Source organism: Acomys minous, assembly GCF_964271855.1.
Source record: "Acomys minous genome assembly, chromosome: 9".
NCBI lineage: Eukaryota > Metazoa > Chordata > Mammalia > Rodentia > Muridae > Acomys > Acomys minous.
This window is the reverse complement of record NC_140490.1, coordinates 89,798,213-89,819,218: the sequence shown is the minus strand read 5'-3', so window position 1 is coordinate 89,819,218 and position 21,006 is coordinate 89,798,213. Positions and strand designations below refer to the sequence as shown.

The window sequence follows — 21,006 nt, the reverse complement described above, 5'->3', positions numbered from 1 at the left end:
GAAGAACAGCCGGTGCTCTTAACCTCTGAGCCGTCTCTCCAGCGCCCCCCCCTGCCCCCCCATCCTATCTTGCTTCTCTTCAGCGATGCTTCCTGAGCCTTGGAGTGTGCATGTGCGCATGCGTTGGTCAGATGACTGACCTAGGGCTGAGAACTCAGCACTTTGGTGAGTCTGCATGAACTGCAGAGCACTGCAGAGAGAAGCTCTGGCCGAGGTTGAGGGCAGCGCCAATCTACGGAAACAGATATACAGCTTTATATACAGTTGGAAACAGCCCCACTTACTGTCTGTATTGCCTAGTTTTCATGGCAGTTGATACAGGCTGTTATAGTGGTTTGGGAAAGGGGAACCACAACTGAGAAAATACCTTTCTTATATAAAATACTTTAAAGTATAAGGTACTTTATAAATGTGTTCTTGTTGATTGATATAATACAGGGAGGTATGTTCATTTTTCATACAGCTACAATACAGCTTGCTGACCGCACACACACAGTGTATTACACAGTCAGCAATAGGATTCAGGGAACAGTACTGCCCATCACATCCCCCCAAAGCACCCTTAAAGTCTCCCACTTCCACACCAACAGCTACCACCTCTCCTTTAGTAGTAGCAGCTCCTCCTCTTCCTCTTCCTCCTCCTCTTCCTCCTCCTCTTCCTCTTCCTCCTCCTCTTCCTCTTCCTCTTTCCCTCGCCCCGTCTTCCCCTTCCTCTTCCCTGCTAGACGAACACTCTATTACAGAGCTGCGTTCCTAGCCTACCACCTTCTCTGGTTTCTTCCTTCCTTTCTTTTTTAAATTATTTATTTATTTATTTTGTGTGCATTGGTATTTTGCCTGCATGTATGTCTTGAGAGCGTGTCAGATACTGGAGTTACAGACAGTTGTGAGCTGCCATGTGGCTGCTGGGAATTGAACCCAGGTCCTCTGGAGTGCTCTTAACCACTGAGCCATCTCTCCAGTCCTTTCTCTGGTTTCTAACAGTATACAGTATACCACATACTGTAGGGGTGGGGTGTGTGTGTGTGTGTGTGTGTGTGTGTGTGTGTGTGTGTAGCACACGAGATCAGAGGGCAACCTCAGGAGAGGGTCCTCAGACACCTTCCATCTTTTGAGGCAGGGTCTCTCATTGGCCTAGCTCCCATACCAGGCCTCCTCTGTGTATCCCTTGCCAGAATCACAGGTGTAGATTACAGTGCCTTTTACATTTTTTTTTCATTTTCAATCTGTGTATGTGTACGGTGTGTGCGGCTACCTATCTGTAGGTGCACTACACGCCTTCAAATGCCAGAGGAAGCCAGATGTAGATGCCCTGTCTCCTGGAACTGGGGTTACAGGGCATTGTGAGCACCCAATATGGGTGCTGGGAGCCGAACCCACATCTTCCGCAAGAACCCCGAGGGTTCTTCATCTCTGAGCCATTCCTCCAGCTCCCTCATTGTCTTTTTACTCTCTGGGGGGCCTGACCTCAGGTCCTCACATATACACGGAGCATTAGACATGCTTCTCGTGTGACACTCGGAAGCAGCTCTAAATGCCATTTCCCTGGAATGCACTGATGAGCTGCATAGGAACGTCATTGAAATGCCGAAGCCCATGACTGTCCCTCGTTTGCGCTAAGGCCCCCCCCCCAGAAGATGGTTCCCAAGCGAGCACCCCAAATCTAATGTGAAGCATCTCACAGTCTGGTTCAGGTCGCCAAGGACGCGGTAACTTGACAACCGAATGACTCTTCACCCAGGCATCTATTAGTTATCAGGTATTGTGGCCTCAATCAGATAAACAAGGCATGACCTCAGCCCTTGAACATACTGAGAAAACGCAGCGTCATGCCGTGTAGTCAGGAAAGCAGAGGGGCCCCAGCAGCTTGGGGAGCAGGGCAGAGGGCGTTGACGCTTTTGCCAGAACACGTCCCATCCCTTCTTAATGAGCTTATAAAAAAATTTTCCTGCTCGAGTTGCGAAGACCAGGAATGTTTACTGTGTTTACTGACTTTGACTCCCACAGTTTCTTGGCTCACTGCCTTAACAGATGGGCAAAGGCGTCTGCACGCACTCCAGAGGGAGAAGGGGGTTTACAAGTGAGGAACCTTAAAAAATAAAAAAAATAGACAGGCTTCTCCAGCAAGGCAGGGGGCTATGTTTCTCAAAGACGGCCCCAAATTAGTTACGTGTGAGCCAGGAGTATCTAAGTTATGAACTTGCATTCCTGAGCCTGTTAACTGCTCTCAGATGCTGAGCAGGAGGAAAGCAGGGTATGTGAGCTTTGGGTAGGTGTGGCTGAGGAAGGCCTAGGGACCACTAAAACAGAGGTAGCGAGAGGAAATGGCAGGCCGGCACAGAACTAGACTTCCTCCCATCTGTTACTCCGGGGACCCCCAATGAGAAATTAATATTGTGTGATCTGTTGGGCAGTTGAGGAAAAGACGTGGTTTTTGCCTTCTTCCTTTTTTCCCCTTGAGACAGGGTTTCTCTGTGTATCCCTGGCTGCAGGCATACATGCAGGCAGAGCACTGTATATATAATTAATAAATAAATACATCAAAAATAAATAAATAAAGATCCAGCTATAGCACTCTTGGGCATATAACCAAACAACTCTACTTTGAACTATAGAGACAGTTGCTCAGATGCTCTGTTCTTTTTTTTTTTTTTTCTTCTCCCTGAGACAGGGTTTCTCTGTGTAGCCTTGGCTGTCCTGGACTCACTTGTAGACCAGGCTGGCCTCGAACTCACAAAGATCTACCTGCCTCTGCCTCCCGAGTGCTGGGATTAAAGGCGTGCGCCACCACACCAGGCTTGAGGCTCTGCTCTTAATAGCCAGAGAAGACTGTAAACTGCCTAGATGCCCATCAATTGATGAATGGATGATGAAATTGTGCTACATTGACACAATGGAATGCTATTCAGCTGTTAAGAAAAATGAAATTTACAGGTAAATGGATAAAGCCAGAAAATATCCACGCCTTTAATCCCAGCACTCTGGGAGACAGAGGCAGGTGGATCGCTGTGAATTCGAGGCCGGCCTACATGTACACTTACACACCAGAAGAGGGCATTAGGTCACATTATAGATGGTTGTGAGTCACCAGGTGGTTGCTGGGAATTGAACTCAGGGCCTCTGGAAGAGCAGTCAGTGCTCTTAACCTTTGATCCATCGCTCTAACCCTGCAGCTGGATCTTGACGGACGTTGATTCATGACTTCCTGAGGAACTGCCGTACTGATTTCCATAGTGGTAGTACCAGTTACAGTCCCACCAGCAATGGAGGAGTGTTCCCCTTGCTCCACAGCCTACCAGCATGAGTTGTCATTTGTATTAATGATCTCAGTCATTCTGATGAGCATGAGATAAAAATCTCAAAGTATCTTTTATTTGCATTTCCCTGATAACTAAGGATGTTGAACCTTTCTTTGTTTCTCAGCCATGTGTGTTTCATCTTTTCAGAACCCTCTGCCTCATTTTAAAATTGGGGTATTTTTTTTTCTTAATGGTCAGTGGACTTTTTGTTTGTTTGTTTGTTTGTTTTAGTTCTTTATATATTCTAGATACACTAAGCCTCTATCAGATGTAAAATTGGTAAAGTTCTTTTGGTAGAGACTGGAGAGATGGCTCAGAGGTTAAGAGTGCTGGATGCTCTTCCAGAGGTCCTGAGTTCAATTCCCAGCAACCATGTAGTGGCTCACAACCATCTATAATGAGATCTTTTTTGTTTTGTTTTGGTTTTGGTTTTTCAAGACAGGGTTTCTCTGTGAGCCTTGGCTGTCCTAGACTCACTTTGTAGACCAGCCTGGCCTCGAACTCACAGTGAGCTGCCTGCCTCTGCCTCCCGAGTGCTAGGATTAAAAGCGCGCACCACCTCGCCCGGCTATAATGAGATCTTGTACTCTCTCCTGCACACAGGTGTACTTGCAGGTAGAGCACTGTGTACATAATAAATAAATAAATCTTAAAAAAAAAAAAAAAAGGCCAGACATAGTGGCACATGACTTTAATTCCAGCACTCTGGAGGCAGAGGCAGGTGGATTGCTGTGAGTTCGAGGCCAGCCTGGTCTACAAAGCAAGCCAGGACGGCCAAGGCTACATAGAGAAACCCTGTCTCAAAAAACCAAAAACCAAAAACCAAACCAAACAAAACAAAACAAAACAACAACAACAAAAAAACAAAACCCAAAACCTTTTGGTAAAGATCTGTTTTGTTCAAATGATGGAGTCCTTCGCCATATGGAAGTTTTTCAGCTTTGTGAAGTCCCATTTATTAATTGTTGGTTTTAGTGACTGTGGTGTTGGTGTCCCGTTCAGAAAGTTCTTCCCTGTGCCAATGAGTTCAAGGCTGCTCCTCCCCTCTTCTTATCAGCCTCAGGGTATCCCGTCTTAGGTTAGGGTCCTTGATTCGCCTGGCGTTGAGTTGTTTTATGCAGGGTGGTGGACATGGCTGTGTTTGCGTTCTTCTCTGTGCAGCCCTGCAGTCTGACCAGCAGCAGTGGTTGAAGACGCTGTCTTCTCTAGTGTGTGTGTGTGTGGGGGGAGGTATCTGCTTACAAGTAGCCATAGCTCTCTGAAGCGTGGCTTTTCTTTAGTCGGGGCAGCAGGAAGCTTGCTTTCTGGGGCCAGGACTAGGTTTCATTCTGTTTTGTTTGGCGAGATCAAGACAGAATGGGCGAAGGAAGGAAATGGGTAGCCAGCTTCCACCCTCACGTACTGTTTAGCAGAAACTTAATACAGGAAGGCTTTCTGTATTAAGGTAGGGCAAGCGCAGTTCCCAGACAGTCCTGAAGACGTGAACAAGCTCGTCTGTGGGTTGGTCGCTGGGATTTTCCTCCTTAATTTTTAAAAAACTACGGGTCTCCTGCCTTAGCCCTAGCGGGCCTGGGGCTCTGTTTGGAGTCCCAGCAGGCCTCAGTCTTGCTGGAGATCTGCTGCTTCTTCTCTGCCCCAGGTGCTGGGTTTCAAGGGTGCAGCACTGTGCCTGGCCTGATGGCTTCCTCATAGTTTCTCCCGCCCTGGGTGTGGAGAGAGGAGGGAGGGGCCTGGGAGGGAGGGAGGGAGGCAGTTGATGCCCGTTGAGCCAGAGTTGCATGAGGTCCTTTTTTTTTTTTTAAATTAATTTATTCAGATTACAACTCAGTTGTTCTCCCATCAGTCGTATCCTCCTGTTCCTCCTACCCTTCCACCCCCACCCTATTACCCTCCCTTAGGTCCATGTCCGAGGGGGATCTCCTCCCCCACTTTATGGTCGCAGGCTAAAAAGTCTCATCTTGGTAGTCTACCTATTCTTTCTTTGAGTGCCACCAGGGCTCCCCACCAAGGGGAGGTCATCAATATGAGGCACCAGAGCTCATGTCAGAGTTAGTCCCTGCTTTCCACATAACTGTGGAAGATGTCCTGTCCATTGACTAGATCAGAGTAGGGGTTCGGTGTTTACTACTTGCATTGTCCTTGGTTAGTGCAATAGTTTGAGCAGACTTCCCCCCCCTCCCCGCCCCCCCCCCCCCCCCCCCGGGCCCCAATCCACCAAGAGGTCCTTTCTTTTTGCAGCAGTGCTGGCTAATAGTCTTTCTCAGTAGATGAAATAAAACCCACCGCCAGGTGTGGTGGTGCACACCTTTAATCCTAGCGCTTGGGAGGCAGAGGCAGGCTGATTGCTGGGAGTTCGAGGCCAGCCTAGTCTACATAGTGAGTCCAGGACAGCCAAGGCTACACAGTGAGACCCTGTCTCAAAACAAACAAACAAACAAACAAACAAACCAAAAAAAGAAATAAAACCCATCACTCTTGGTGAACTTTGCTACTGATGATGTTATAGGACTTGGGGAGTGTGGGGTTGAAGGAGATGGCTCAACAGTTAAGAGCATTGCTGTTCTTCCACCGGACCCAAGTTCAATTCCCAGCACCCATATGTCAACTCACTACCGTCTGTAACTCCAGTTACATGTGATTCAGTGCCCTTTTCTGGCATCCACAGGCAGGCAAAGCACACACACACACACACACACACACACACGACATAAAGACATACATGAAGGCATAGCATCCATACACATAAAATAAAAAATTAACAAGAAGAAAACAACTGAGATTCTTTTGTGTGTGATTTACTTTTTTTATTATTCTTTTTTTTTTTTAAGACAGGGTTTCTCTATGTAGCCTTGGCTGTCCTAGACTCACTTTGTAGACCAGGCTGGCCTCGAACTCACAGCGATCTGCCTGTCTCTGCCTCCCTATTGCTGGGATTAAAGGCGTGCGCCACCACGCTAGGTGCATTATTCTTAAGGTTCAGCTTTGTAGATGTTATCGTGTCAGGATGTCAAAAGGTTGGACATGCCTCTAAGTTTAAGTAATTTATTCTTGCACTTTCCCCAATTCTGACATTTCTGGCCTCTCTCACTCGTTTTTTTTAGGGGATTTATTTGCTTGTTTGGTTATGTTTTGTTTTTCGAGATAGGTTTTCTCCGTGTAGCCCTGGCTGTCCTGGACTCCCTTTGTAGAACAGTCTGGCCTTGAACTCACAGTGATCCACTTGCCTCTGCTTCCCAAGTGCTGGGATTGAAGATGTGTACCACCATGCCTAGCTTGGTTTTGGGGTTTTTTTGTTTTGTTTTTATGAGATAGTGTTTCTCTGTGTAGCCTTGGATATCCTGGCTACACCAGGCTGGCCTCACTCAGAGATCTGCCTTCCTCTGCCTCCTGAGTGCTGGGATTAAAGGCATGTACCACCACCTCCCAGCTCACTAGTGATTTTGAATGTTTGGTTCCTCTATTTAAGATACTGTTTTTTTTTTTTTTCTCTGTTGCTGGGCAAATTCTCCTACACACATAGAGGCTAGTTCAAATGGCAATTTTGTGATTCCCCAGACAGCAGGAGTCTTGCCCTTTCTGGGTAGCACTATATAGGTAGGACACAGTGTAGCACACACCACTGGCTGAGCTCCCAGGGGTAAGGGTGTTTTGTAAGGGTTGAATTTGCCCTGGCATGGTGCAGGGCAGATACCAAGGAAATGTTTGAACAGTCAGGGTGTTTCCTTCTGTCTGGTCTTCTTCTTCTTCTTCTTCTTCTTCTTCTTCTTCTTCTTCTTCTTCTTCTTCTTTCTTCTTCTTCTAATTTATTATGTATACAGTGTTCTATCTGCACGTACACCCGCAGGCCAGAAGAGGGCACCAGATCTCATTCTAGATGGTTATGAGCCATCATGTGGGTGCTGGGAATTGAACTCAGGACCTTTGGAAGAGCAGCCAGTGCTCTTAACCTCTGAGCCATCTCTCCAGGCCCTGTCTGGTGGTCTTACTTTTGTGATCAACCAGGGAACCTCTGTTTTCCTTTTCAGAAACTTCTTTCATCTACCCTCTTGCTTCGGATCTTCTGAACCCCTACGGATGGGACAGCTGACACAGCTCAAATTGACATTGTTATGAAGGTAAAAGTGTGGGGAGTTTTTATTTATTTGTGTGTGTGTGTGTGTGTGTGTGTGTGTGTGTGTGTGTGTGTGTGTGTAAGCTTACCTGAGTGAGATCAGAGAACGACATTGGTTGTGGGTCCTTCTACAGTCTTTGAGACAGACTTTCTTATTTTAAAACTGTATAGGAGATGCTAGGTGGATGTTAGGTGGATGCTAGGTGGCCTGGAAGCTTCTCGGGATTCTCCTGCCTCCGCCTCCTTCTGGCTGCAGGTGCACTGGGTTTGTTCGCACCTGGCCCCACCACCTGGCTTTCCGTGGGTTCATGGGATTCCAACTTAGGTCCTCAACACTTGCATAATGGATGCTTCACCCTTGAGCCAATGTGGAAGCTGTCTCTTCTTTCACTTTTTAAAATTAAATATAAATTAAAGAAGTATTTATACATAAGTACTCTATTTGCATGCATGACAGAAGAGGGTATTGGAATCTATTAGAGATGGTTGTAAGCCATCTAGAGATTGCTGGGAATTGAACCTGGGTCCTCTGGAATAGCAGACAGTTCTCTTAATCGCCGAGCCATCTCTCCAGCTCTGCTTTTTAAAATTTCATTTTATTTTTAGTTTTGGTTTTATGAGACAGGGTTTCTCTGTGTTATTTTGGCTGTCCTGAACTCGCTTTGTAGACCAGGCTGGCCTCGAACTCACAGTGATCCACCTGCCTCTGCCTCTCAAGTGCTGGGATTAAAGGCGTGTGCCACCATGCCCAGCTCTTTTGTCTTTTTTTTTTTTTTTTTTTTGGTTCATTTTTCAAGACAGGGTTTCTCTGTGTAGCCCTGGCTATCCTAGAACTTGCTTTGTAGACCAGGCTGGCCTTGAACTCAGAGACCCTCCTGTCTCTGCTCCCAAGTGCTGCCACTAAAGGCTTGCACAACCACTTTTTTTTTTTTTTGAGCCCGTCTAACTGTGTAGGTCTGACTGGCCTGGAGCGCATTGTATAGACTGGGCTAACCTTGAACTTGGAGAGATCTGGCCATCTCTGCCTCCCAAGTGCCATTACAACCAGCCAAGAATGGAGACTTTTGAGCATTTCTAGCTTATGGCAGCATACTTCCCAGCAAAAGTCTTTTGACAGTGGGGGGTGGGGGTGGGGAGTAAGTCCTAAGATGGCCTTGTTGACTTTGCTTAGCACTTTGGAATCTTCTACATGTTAGGTGTTGATGAGTGTGCTGGGTATCTATGAGTAAATATACATACCTTCGCAGAGACCTTTGCTAGAGTAATATGTACCTTTAGGGGCTCAACGAAAAGCAGTAAGATTTGTCAGAGTATGCACCATGATATGCTCCCTACACAGCATTTTAAATACTTGGACTCAATTAAACCCTTATTTATTTATTTTTTTAAAAGATTTATTTTTTATTATATATACAGTGCTCTGCCTGAGTGTACGCTTGCACACCAGAAGAGAGCATTAGATTACATTATAAATGGTTGTGAGCCACCATGTGGTTGCTGGGAATTGAACTCAGGACCTTTGGAAGAGCAGACAGTGCTCTTAACCACTGAGCCATCTCTCCAGTCCCCCTAAAAATCCTTATTTATTTTCATAATTATATTCATTGCTTTTTATGTATGAGTGTTTTGTCTGCATTTTATGCCTGTGTACCATGAGTGGTCTTGGTACCCTGGGGGGGGAGGTGAGTCAGAAGATGGCATTGGATCCCCTGACACTGGAGTTACTGATGCTTGGGAACCACCATGTGGATGCTGGGAAATCAAACTCGGATCCTCCGCAAGAGCAACGAACTCTTAACCACTGAGCCATCCCTCCAGCCGGGCTGTCAGTTCATTTCATCATCGCTGCAACAAGCAGAGGAGGGAAATGAGGCCCAGGAAGGAGAGGCCTTATAGCCAGCAGGTGACAGTGCCAGGTGTCTGTCAGAAGTCCATGTTCGTTAATCAAGATGCAGTTTCACCTCATTGCGCAGAAGGGCTGTACTGCGCATGTGCGAGCTAATGAGCGCCCGGACTTCTCTATCCTCTCCTAAGACGTGAGGAGGAGAGCCAGGACCTGGAAAAAGAGTGAGAGGAACACATTTCAGGATATTTTCACCTGATGTTTGGTGACAGGATGACCTAGAGTTAGTCTTAGAAGTGCTGAAGACGGTTTTGGCAGTGGTGCACAATGTTCCTGATGCTGCGGCCCTTTAGTACACTTCCTCATGTTGTGGTTGACCCCCAACCATAAAGTTACTTTGTCGCTACTTCCTAGCTGCAGTTTTGCTACTGTTATGAATTGTAACCTAAGTACCTGACATGCAGGGTATCTGAAACTCCACCCCCAAAGGGGTAGTGACCCACAGGTGCAGCTTGGTGTAACTGAGCTTAGCTGGGAAGCAGGGGAGAGTCACTGTCTTTTCATGTCGATCAGCTCAACTGTAGCCGTGGGACACTTACCTTGAGCCAGAAGAGCCTGATAGAAAACAGGTCTATCTTAAGATTGGTCTGACATCGGCCCTGCTTTCCAGAAAACTTGTATGTTGACCGCTCCTTACTATGGCTTACAAGTCACGTGATGGTGTGGAAAGACAATTAGGGTTGCCAGGGCGGAGTTCCAGCCCTAATACAACGTCAAGTAGCTGTGTGGCCTTAGATGAGATTCAGAGCACCCCGGGGAAGACATCTCCGCATCAGCACCCCTGGGGCGTGGCCTCTTCACCCCTGGGGCGTGGCCTCTTTGCCCCTGGGCCGAGGTCTCCTCATCAGCTAGATCTGACAAGAAGTGAATCAAACACCGAGCCCCTAAATTTGGGCATATTGAATATGATAATCCCAAATAAAAATACCAAGCATTTTATAAATTACATGATATTCAAGATAATTTCATTTGAATTGTTTAAGACATACCCCCACCCCGGCCCCCCATCCCCACCCTGGTGCCCCCTCGAGCACACCCTCTCATCCCCAGTTGGCTGCCAAGATGCATGCCTGAGTAATGACTAAGATTTCAACTCACCACTTCATTTTATGAGGGCAAATCAGTAGCTCAAGAGAACAAGGAAGGGCACGTTTTATAGCAGTAAACACATGGAGGCCCAAAGGCTGTCTGTTGTATTTGGAAAGGATCTGGGTTTCTCTGTGTAGCTTGGGCTGGCCTGGATCTTGAGCTGTAGACTAGGCTGCCACTACTGTCTGGCTTTCTCAAATTGTTTTCATTTTTATTTTTTCTTTATGTTTATTTATTTATTTGGGTTTTCCAGACAGGGTCTCTCTGTGTAGCCTTGGCTGTCCTGGACTCACTTTGTAGACCAGGCTGGCCTCAAACTCACAACGATCCGCCTGCCTCTGCCTCCTAAGTGCTGGGATTAAAGGCATGCGCCACCACGCCCGTCTGAACACTTTTAGTTATATATTTTATTTAAATCTTTTATATTTAATGTTTATGACTTTTGTTTGTATGCTTTATTTTTCGAGACAGGGTTTCTCTGTGTATCCTTGGCTGTCCTGGACTCACTTTGTAGACCAGGCTGTCCTGCAACTCACAGAGATCCACCTGCCTCTGCCTCTCGAGTGCTGAGATTAAAGGCATGCACCCCCCCCACACACACACACCCAGCAATATTTATGACTTTTACAGAGTTCTTTAATGTTGTCTTAAAGTGACTGCATCTTCTTAGCATTGTCAGTATTAAATTTTATAGCCAGGGTAGCTGGGCAGGGGTGGGGGGAGTGGGCACAAGCCTTTGGTACCACTACTCAGGAGGCAGAGGCTGGCAGATCTCTGTGAGTTTGATGCTAGCCTGGTCTACAGAGCAAGTTCCAGGACAGCTATACAGAGAAACCCTGTTTCAACCCCTCCCCCCCAAGACAGAGAGAGAGAGAGAGAGAGAGAGAGAGAGAGAGAGAGAGAGAGAGAGACAGAGAGACAGACAGAGACAGAGAGAGAGAGAGAGAGAGGGCGCGAGCCCGACCAGTTCTTTGGAGGAGTGTGTGCTCTTTTTGGATGTGTTGTTGATCTGCAGGCATGGAGTTGGCCATGGTGTGCAGTTGTGAGGATTGGTTTATCAAGTGAGTCAAGTGGAACGCTCTTGCCAGGCCTATCCTCCCAGCCCAGCCCAGGTTCAAGGTCACCCTCCTGTGAGACTTCTCTCCCAGGTTCAAGGTCACCCTCCTGTGAGACTTCTCTCCGCAAGCAAGAGCTGGAACCGGGCGGCCGCTGTGGTCCTTTTGGAGTTTGCTTCTCACAGAGTTGGCGCTTAATCTGATGAGTTCTCTGTAAGGATGAGAGCTGTTTCTCATCCTAAGGCACTTTTCCAACTTAGTGGACAGATGATAATAAAGATTAACCCGTCCTGATTGTCTTTAGCGTTAGAAATCCATCCCCCTCCCCCATCCCAACTCCGCCCCTACCTCCTCACCTCCCCCCACCCCTCCACCCCGCCCCCCCAGCCTGTCACGGAGTCCTTGTCCTTTTCCTTGGGCTGTCACATATATTTCTGTTTTATTTTCCTAGCGTGTCTCATCCCTTGCAGACCTGAACACGCACTGTAACTAGCCCCGCCCCCTCCCACCCCGCCCCCCACCCCCATCTTCACTTTGTGCACTCGGTCATGCTTATCCATGTAAGCTTCCCCACTCTTAGGTCCAGTTAATAGGGCCTCATTAGACTCAGGGCCATAGCATGCGGTGTGTCTGCGCTTCCCCCCTCCCCCAATAAATGTCTCCCCTCATTATCACCTCTGACGACTGTGGTGCGTGGGTGGAGCTGTTCCCTCTTGGACTGAGTTTGTTAAGGGGTGCTGGGACCTCAGAAATCCTTCTTTCCTTCTGACTTCTTGCTGTCTGGACGCTTGTCGCTGTACGCAGCGGAGTCAAAATACACGGGCAACGAACCTACAAACCTGAAAGCCATGACAACAACAGAGCAGGGCACTGTTAAAAGATTTACCACGGGCCGGGCGTGGTGGCACATGCCTTTAAGCCCAGCACTTGGGAGGCAGAGGCAGGCCGATCGCTGTGAGTTCAAGGCCAGCCTGGGCTACAAAAGTAAGTCCAGGACAGCCAAGGCTACAGAGAGAAACCCTGTCTCAAAAAAGCAAAACAAAACAAAAGAAGCAGAGTCACACTGCATCTGTAGCCAAGAAGCAGGGAGTGCGGGCTTGCTGGTGCTCAGCCTGTGGCTCCCTGCTTAGGTAATGGTGCCACCCACACCGACTAACTTAATCAGACAATTCATCATACACCTACTCAGGGGTGAGCCTTAATCTAGACAGCCCTTCTCGGGTGTGCTTGGAGGCCTGCCTTCTAGGTGTCAAGTTGACAGTACCAACTGACACAGGTGTTTGTGAGAAGTCCCTGGCTGGGATGCTCGCCTGTCCCGGACGGAACCCCAGGATCAGTCCTAGAGATGCCTCTCGGCATCTTCAGAGTTTTTCCAGACTCAGACCTGAGTAGAGAGAGGGGCTGTGACGGGGGTGGGGGATGGGGGGGTAGGGAGGTGGAATGAAGGGATTTTCTGAAAACGTGAGCAGGAGTAGTGTGCCATCATGAGCCTGCTGGGAAGGCTTTGACATTTGCTGCCCCAGCCAGCAGTTGCAGCCACATATTACCGCATCTTACTGCATTGGCTTTTAGTCTCATTATTTTACACCATCTTTCTCCTTTTCTCTCCTCTACTCACGCACGCACGCACGCACGCACGCACGCACGCACGCACGCACGCACGCATTTCTTCCTGAGCCATCTGAGGTACGTCTTAAACACCAGAGCTCTTAATATCCTTGCAGGTCACCAAAGAACAGCAATGTTTACGTAATCCCAAAGACTTTAATGTTGCTTTAATCACATCACCTAATGCAACCCATATTAAAATTCACTCTGTTGCCCTCCCTCAGTTTTTTTTTTTATTAATGAATTTATTTATTTATTTTGGCTGCAGTTACAGACAGTTGTGAGCTGCCATGTGGGTGCTGGGAATTGAACCCGGGTCCTTTACAAGAGCAGCCAGTGCTCTTAACCTCTGAGCCATTTCTCCAGCCCTCGCTTTTTTTTTTTTTTTCAGGATTACATAGTAAGAGCCTCTTAAAGAAGATGGCTAGTTCAAAGGAGGCCCCTTCCTACATTTGGGGTGCTCTCCTGCGTCACAGTCCCCATCACCCTTGGGAACCCAGCAATGCCGATACACTCAGATTTTCCATAAGTTCAGAATGTATGTTTTTTGTTTTTGTTTTTTTTTTGTTTTTCAAGACATGGTTTCTCTCTGTAACCTTGGCTGTCCTGGACTCCCTTTGTAGACCAGGCTGGCCTCGAACTCAGAGCGATCCGCCTGCCTCTGCCCCATGAGTGCTGGAATTAAAGACATATGCCATCACACCCGGCTGATTTCTAGATTTAAAAAGTATATATATTTATTTAATGTATATGAGGGTTCTCTCTGCCTGTGTTCCTGTATGCCAGAAGAGGGCACCAGAACTCATTACAGATGGCTGTGAGCCACCATGTGGTTGCTGGGAATTGAACTCAGGACCTCTGGAAGAGCAGCCAGTGCTCTTAACCTCTGAGCCATCTCTCCAGCCCCTCTAGATTTTTTTTTTTTTTGGACAAGTGATGTTATAACCAAATTATCAGTATAATGAAGTAAAAAGAAGAGCTTGGGAGCTGGACAGGGGACAGGGGACAGGGGACAGGGGACAGGGTGATTGAGCTGGAAAGCTGGGTGGGACACTTTGTTACTTAGCTCTGGGAGCGAGAGAGAGACCGATTGAGGCAGCATGACTCTGTCCCAATGTCCAGGAAGACAATGGGCATGTGATGTGGGGAGTGAAAGCTGTAGCTTAGCTGCCGTCTGCACCTCTCATGTCTGTGGACTCACTTCAGCACACGTTTGCCAGCACTGCCAATTTGCATTTTTTATTGTCAGTGTTAATTTTGACTGTGAATAAGATAAAAAGATTCTTTTTTTCTAGATTTGCTATTTCCTTTCCAATCAGTTAGGTCTCCTTATTTGTTATTCATTTTATAGTTTGTGGCCAGATTATTAGTATTAGTATTAGTATTAGTATTTTTATTAGTTATTTCTGTCCTAAATATTTTTCCTATTCTTTTCTCTTGCCTTACAAATGTTAGTAGGGTTTTGCAGTATAATCAGTTACATTTTTTTTTTTAAATGAAGCAGATTTGGAGCTAGAAGCAGGGTTTTTGTGTATGTGTGTGCTGCAGGCATGTAAATATATGTACATGTGGACGTCAGAGCTTGGCTCCTCTGTTGCTTTCCACTTTATATTTTGACACAAGGCCTTTCATGGAACCGAGAGTGCATCAGTTTAACAGGACGAGCCAGCAAGCCCTGAGCATCCTCCTCCTGTATCCTCAGCCTCCCCAGGGAATCTGTCTCCTTGTTAGCACAGCAGGTGTTTTACCAGCCAAGCCATTTCCCCAGCAGCGCAGAAGCAGGTTTTAAAACAGTTTAAAAGTAAGCATATGTATGTGTGTGTGTGTGTGTGTGTGTGTGTGTGTGTGTGTGTGTAAGGGACAGAGAGAGATGGACCAGACGTGGTGGCACACACCTTTAATCCCAGCACTCAGGAGGCAGAGGCAGGCGGATCTCTGTGAGTTTGAGGCCAGCCTGGTCTACAAAGTGAGTCCAGGACGGCCAAGGCTACATAGAGAAACCCTGTCTGGAAAAACAAAACAGAACAGAAAAGAAAAGGACACAGAAAGATTTTTAAAAGATTAAGTAGAGATCTGGGAGGTGGCTCAGGGGGTAAAAGAGTTGAGTTTTTTTTTTTTTTGTTTGACACAAGGTCTCACTGTGTGGCCTTGCCTGGCCTGATGTAGACCAGGCTGTCCTTGAACTCACAGAACTCTGTTCCTCTGTCTTCCACGTGGTTGGGTTAAAGGCTTGAGGCCTGTCCTCAGAAGTCCACATGGCCGAAGGAGACATTTCTTTGGCTTGTCCTCTGACCTTCACACTCACTGTGGCATGCTGCCCTTTCCCTCCCTACAAACTGATGATTTTATTAAAAAAAAAAAAAAAAGTGATGTCCCTTGGGCTGTAGCAATTGAGCTGAAGGTTGTATACTGGGAATGAGGCAAAACACAGAAGAACAATTCCTAAAATGGAATCCAGCTGTGGCGCAGAGTGAAAGGAAGCCGGTGCCAGGCTGTGCGCAGTTATTTTAACAGAGCTTGCGAGAAGGGAGCCGCCGGCGGTGGGGGGAGGGGAGGACCGGAGCACACCATGGCTGCGGGTATCGGTCATTTTGGGTCATTTTGCGTTTAGGTCCTTTCTGCTCAGCTCTTCTTCCTGAGAACCTTAAGGCTTCACCCAGTTTAGTTTGCACGTGGGAGGACCCTGTCCTGAGGCTGCTCTTGGGCCAGCAGGGTTTCTGGAAGTCTCCACATAGGGGTTTCCAGGGAAACTGCAGCTCAACTCTGCAGGCTCCCGGAGACCTCTGCAGTTGCTCTTTTCTTTTAAATTTACTTCTAAATTTAGGAAGTTACCACTTCTAGAAGTTTACCCAGAAAAGGCTTCCAGTCACGTGAGTTGTCGTTGGCGACCCAGAGAAAGTTTCCTAGTTATATAATAAGAGCTAAGGTTCTTTTTATCTTTTTAGTTTTTGTTTTTGTTTTTTGTTTTTTTGTTTTTTGAGACAGGGTTTCTCTCTGTAGCCCTGGCTGTCCTGGACTCGCTTTGCAGACCAGGCTGGCCTTGAACTCACAGAGATCTGCCTGCCTCTGCCTCCCAAGTGTTGGGATTATGGGTAGGGTGGCTAGCCTAAGAGCTAAGTTAAAAAAAAAAAAATAAAGCCCCATGGGAGCTCACAGAGAATGAACCATCAACCAAAGAGTATGCATGGGCTGGACCAGGCCCCCTACACATATGTAGCAGATGTGCAGCTTGGTCATCATGTGGGTCCCCTAACCATGGGAGTGGGGGCTGTCTCTGACTCTGTGGCCTGCCTCTGCATCCCTTTCCCTTAGCTGGGCTGCCTTGTCTGGCCTCAATGGGAGGGGTTGCTCTTAGTCCTGCTGTGATGTGCCAGGGTGGGTTGGTACCCATGGGAGGGAGGGAGGAAGAGGGGAAAAGTCCGTGTTGCGGGGGTGGGGGAGAAAAGTTAGGGGTGGCTGCAATGGGGCTGTAAAGTGAATAAGTAAATAAATTGATGAAAAAAAAAAGCTAACTCTAAGCCGCTGAAATGAAAAAAAAAAACAGACTTTTTACCAAATTACCATGTTATTACTGTCTTACTTGAGAATTCAGTTTCTCACCAGATGTGGTTGTGGATGTACACACCTGGAGTGCCGGAATTTAGGACACTGACGCCTATGACTACTAGTCACAAGTGTGAAGCTAGCCTGGGGTACATGGCAAATCATTGTCTCAAAAACAAACAACCCATCCACATTTTCTCTTCATAATAGCTTATATGTAACATAATATAAATTATCCTATATTGCTCTGTCCTTCACTCTTGGTCTCTATGCTGATTTTTTATAAATATAAGTATGGGGCATATTTTATTGTTATCTTCGGGCTTAGCTTCTTAGCAGTAGACAATAGGATAGAGAAATGGGTAAAGTATTAGAAATTGATTGTGGGTGAACATTTAGAGAGGGGAAAAAAAAAAAAGAGAAGAAATTTGTAATTATAGCTGTTTTTCTGACCATCCAGTTCTATGGTGTTCTTGTAACATTCGCCTAATATATTTCTTTGTATGCTACTTTGAATTTTAGTTCAAATTGAAAAAATGATTAATATATATTATATGCACATGTGAACTTGTTAAAGAATAAATAGAGCCAGGAGGTGGGGGTGCACATCATTAATCCCAGCACTTGCAAGGCAGAGGCAGGCGGAGCTCTGTGAGTTCAAGGCCAGCCTGGTCTACAGAGTGAGTTAGTTCTAGCACGGCCAGGGCTACACAGAGAAACCCTGTCTCAAAAGCAAAACAAAACCCCAAAATAAATAAAAACAAAACAAAACCCCCAAATAAATAAATAAATAAACAAATAGAAATTGGTTTTAATAATTGATGAAAAATCTGCCAACATTAATAAGCAGGTGACAAACTCATAAAGTTTGTTTTATAGGCAAATTTTAAGGGAAAATTCTAGTGACTTTAATTAGTTGGATAACATGATTTATAGGGAGATGATAGACATATGAATAAGTATATCCATAATCTACTTGTTTTGCTTTTATTTTAGTGGACAGTCTCCTTAGTAAGCCTGCCGCTTTTCCTAATCACAGCTCTTGTGATGTCCCTTGGTGCTGGGCTCTGAGCATTGGCAGGTAGCCCAAGCTTAATAGTTAGTTGGGTGGTGTCCTTGGCATGGATGCTATGTAAGGAATCGTCACCTTCTTTTAGAGTCATCAGGTGGAGGAGTCAGTCGGCCATAATGGAATTAGGAGCCTGAGTGCTGAGCCAATCCTGACACCAGTTAATTACCTGCCTTGACCTTGGATTCTTCATCTGTGGGAGTGCTTGGCCTACTGACCCCAAAAGCCTCTCCCGGAACGACATCCCATGGGCTTCTTTCCATAGCTGTTACCACTGGGAACCCTTATTTCTTCTGTGCTGTCTTTAGAATAATCAAAGTGGAAAAGAGAAAACAAACAGCAGAGATTAATTAAAAATGTTGAGGTGCCGTTGGTGGGACAGTCATGCGTGTTGCTTCTCCAACAGTTCTTGATCAAGAGCGTGGCTTAGAACAGCCAGTGATCACTTAAGGGGAGTGTGGATGTGTACATAAATACGTAGGCATCTATAAGTGTGTGTTTGTGTGTGTGTGTGTGTGTAGTATATATAAGAACATGTGTGTGTAAGTACGTGTGTGTGTGTAAGTATGTGTGTGTGGTTATAGGTATATATAAGTATGTGTATGTGTAAGTACGTGTGTGAATAGGTATAGGATATGTGTAGGTATATATAAGTACATGTGTGTGTGTGTATAAGTACATGTGTGTGCATAGGTATATATAAGTATGGGTGTGTGTAGGTATATATAAGTACGTGTGTGTGAGTGTGTATGTGTATGTGTGTGTGTGTGTGTGTGTATGTATACTTGGGCTCCATGCCTTGCAGTTGTGACTAGGAGGTTGTGATGAGACCCAGGAAGCCACACTTGTACTGCTGCGAGTGTTGAAAGGCCTACCTTACAGTACCAGCTACGCAGGACTGATGTTAGGGTCTGATGTGGTATATTCTTCTGTCGCACGCACATACCCCACTGCTCTTTGGGACGCTATAATTAAATGGTGCACATTTTAGTTTTTCTTTGAGAATCTGTTCCTTATTGTTTTGTGTTTTTGGACCTAGTCTATAGAAAATTCCTGTAAAGTGGGTAGGTTTTTGTTTGTTTGTTTGGCTTTTTTCCCCCCCAGACAGGGTTTCTCTGTGTAGCCTTGGCTGTCTTGGACTCACTTTGTAGACCAGGCTGGCCTCGAACTCACAGCAGCGATCCACCTGCCTCTGCCTCCCGAGTGCTGGGATCAAAGGCGTGCGCCACCCGCTACCACGCCTGGCGAAGTAGGTAGTCTATAGCAGTGCCATTGATTCTTCACTTTCTCCAGTCTAGGGATGCTAATGTCAGGGTCCCAGCAGATCCCATGGCTGGTGAGGGCCCACTTCCTGCTTCATAGACAATGTCTTGCTGTGTCCTTATATGGCAGAAAGGAAAAGGAACACTTAGGGGTTTATACCGATACGAACCCCATTACTGAGGGGTCTTACCCACCCCACCAACACCTGTCTCCTAATACCTTCACTTTGGCAGTTAATATTTCAACATCGGACACTTTTCCATAACATTTAAACCACAGCACACATATCTGAGGGTCAAGGGAATTTCTATGTCACATTGCACTGTTATTATCTGTCTGTCCGTCCACCCATCCATCTATATTTGCTTTTTACAGTGACAAGAATTGAACTCAGGCTCTCGTGTGCCATGGGCAAGTGCTCTCCCATTGCGCTATCTCCCTAGCCCCTTTCTCTGTATTTTGAGTGTTAGTATTTTTAATGGTTGTTATAGAAACCCATTTAGGTCCCTGGTTGTCAGATCAGTCTTGGTGAGCCCCTATGAGACCTCCTCTTCTGCAGGATTCCCCAAGCTCTGCCTAATGTTTGGCTATGGGTAATTGAGATTATTTTTAATTAATTAGCTTTAAAATTGCTTTTTATAATAGCAATACACATTCATGGCCCAACATATACTTCAAAGAGTATACAATAAAAGATGAAAGTCTGGCTTCCTGTTTGGGGAAAATTACCTGATTTGGTTTAAAATCAGCCTTAGTGAAGCTATGGTAAACCTACTGATTAATAATATTGGCTCAGCCAGATGTGGTGGTGCATGCATTTAATCCCAGCGTTTAGGAGGCAGAGGCAGGAGGATCTCTGTGAGTTTGAGGCCAACCTTGTCTACAAAGCTCAAGACCATCCTCAGCTGCATAGTAAGTTTGAGGCTAGACCTGTAAGGCTGCCTCAAAAAAACAGACAGGAACCAACAGCTTGGAGCTGACAGGATGCGTGTAATAAAGCAGATAAGTTCTGGAACAGAGGTAGGCACATGACCTATGAATTGCTAATGGAAGCCAGTGGGGTAGTTGCTTTGGAAAACAGTTCAGCTGATCTTTGAGAAGTTTGCCAGAGCTATCATATGACCTGGTAATTCTACTCGTAGGCTTTTTCACAAAAGAAGTTAAAATTTTATTTATTATGTATACAGTGTACACCTGCAGGTCAGAAGAGGGCACAAAAATCTCATTCTAGATGCTTGTGAGCCACCGGGTGGGTGCTGGGAGTTGAACTCAGGACCTCTGGAAGAGCAGCCAGTGCTCTAAACCTCTGAGGCATCTCTCCAACCCCACAAAAGAATTTAAAACAGTGTTCAAACAGGCTCATGTACGTGATGCTTATAGCAACTTTATTCATGATAGCCGCAAAGCAGCAACAGCCCCATTGTCCACGCACCAACTGAAGAACAGACTGATAGAATACAGTATATCCACACAAGGGAATATTACTTGGCCATGAAAGTGAGCGGGGCACTGATGTGTGTCACTGCCGCAGATCAGAGCAAATGCAAGTATCAACTATGAAAATACCAAGGAGACTAGAGACTAGAGAACGCTCCAGTTCAAGATAAATAAAGGGCTAAAGGTAGGGCAGAGCCTGATTGGTGCATGCTCCGAAGAAGAGAGGTTTTCACAAGCCACAGAGGTCTCATGGTATTGATGGGTCTGGGCCACGGTGTTGTTGTGTACCAGTGACTTGCCACCAAGCTAGATTTCTGCGCACTTAAAAAAAAAAAGTATTTACAGGGCTGGAGAGATGGCTCAGTGGTTAAGAGCGCCACCTGCTCTTCCAAAGGTCCTGAGTTGAATTCCCAGCAACCACATGGGGGTTCACAATCATCCATAATGTGATGTAATTCCCTCTTCTGGCCTGCGGGTGTGCATGCAGGCAGAACACCGTATACATAATGATAAACAAATCTTTTTTTTTAAAAAAAGGATTTGTTTATAATGTGTGTATATATGTTGCGTGAGTTACAGCATGCATATGAAGGTCAGAGGCCACTTGTGGGATCCGTTCTCTTCTTCTT

General features: G+C 46.2%; 1 protein-coding gene across 1 annotated transcript in view; it reads left to right on the top strand.

Annotated features, from left to right (window-relative positions):
* The window catches only part of TXNRD1 (thioredoxin reductase 1), an 83,420-nt gene that overhangs the window by 2,646 nt on the left and 59,768 nt on the right, over nt 1-21,006 (top strand). Inside the window, exon 2 of the mRNA XM_084796301.1 lies at nt 7,325-7,414. Within this exon, the coding sequence (XP_084652427.1) occupies nt 7,409-7,414 (6 nt within the window). The 5' untranslated portion in view covers nt 7,325-7,408. The remainder of the gene's footprint in view (nt 1-7,324; nt 7,415-21,006) is intronic.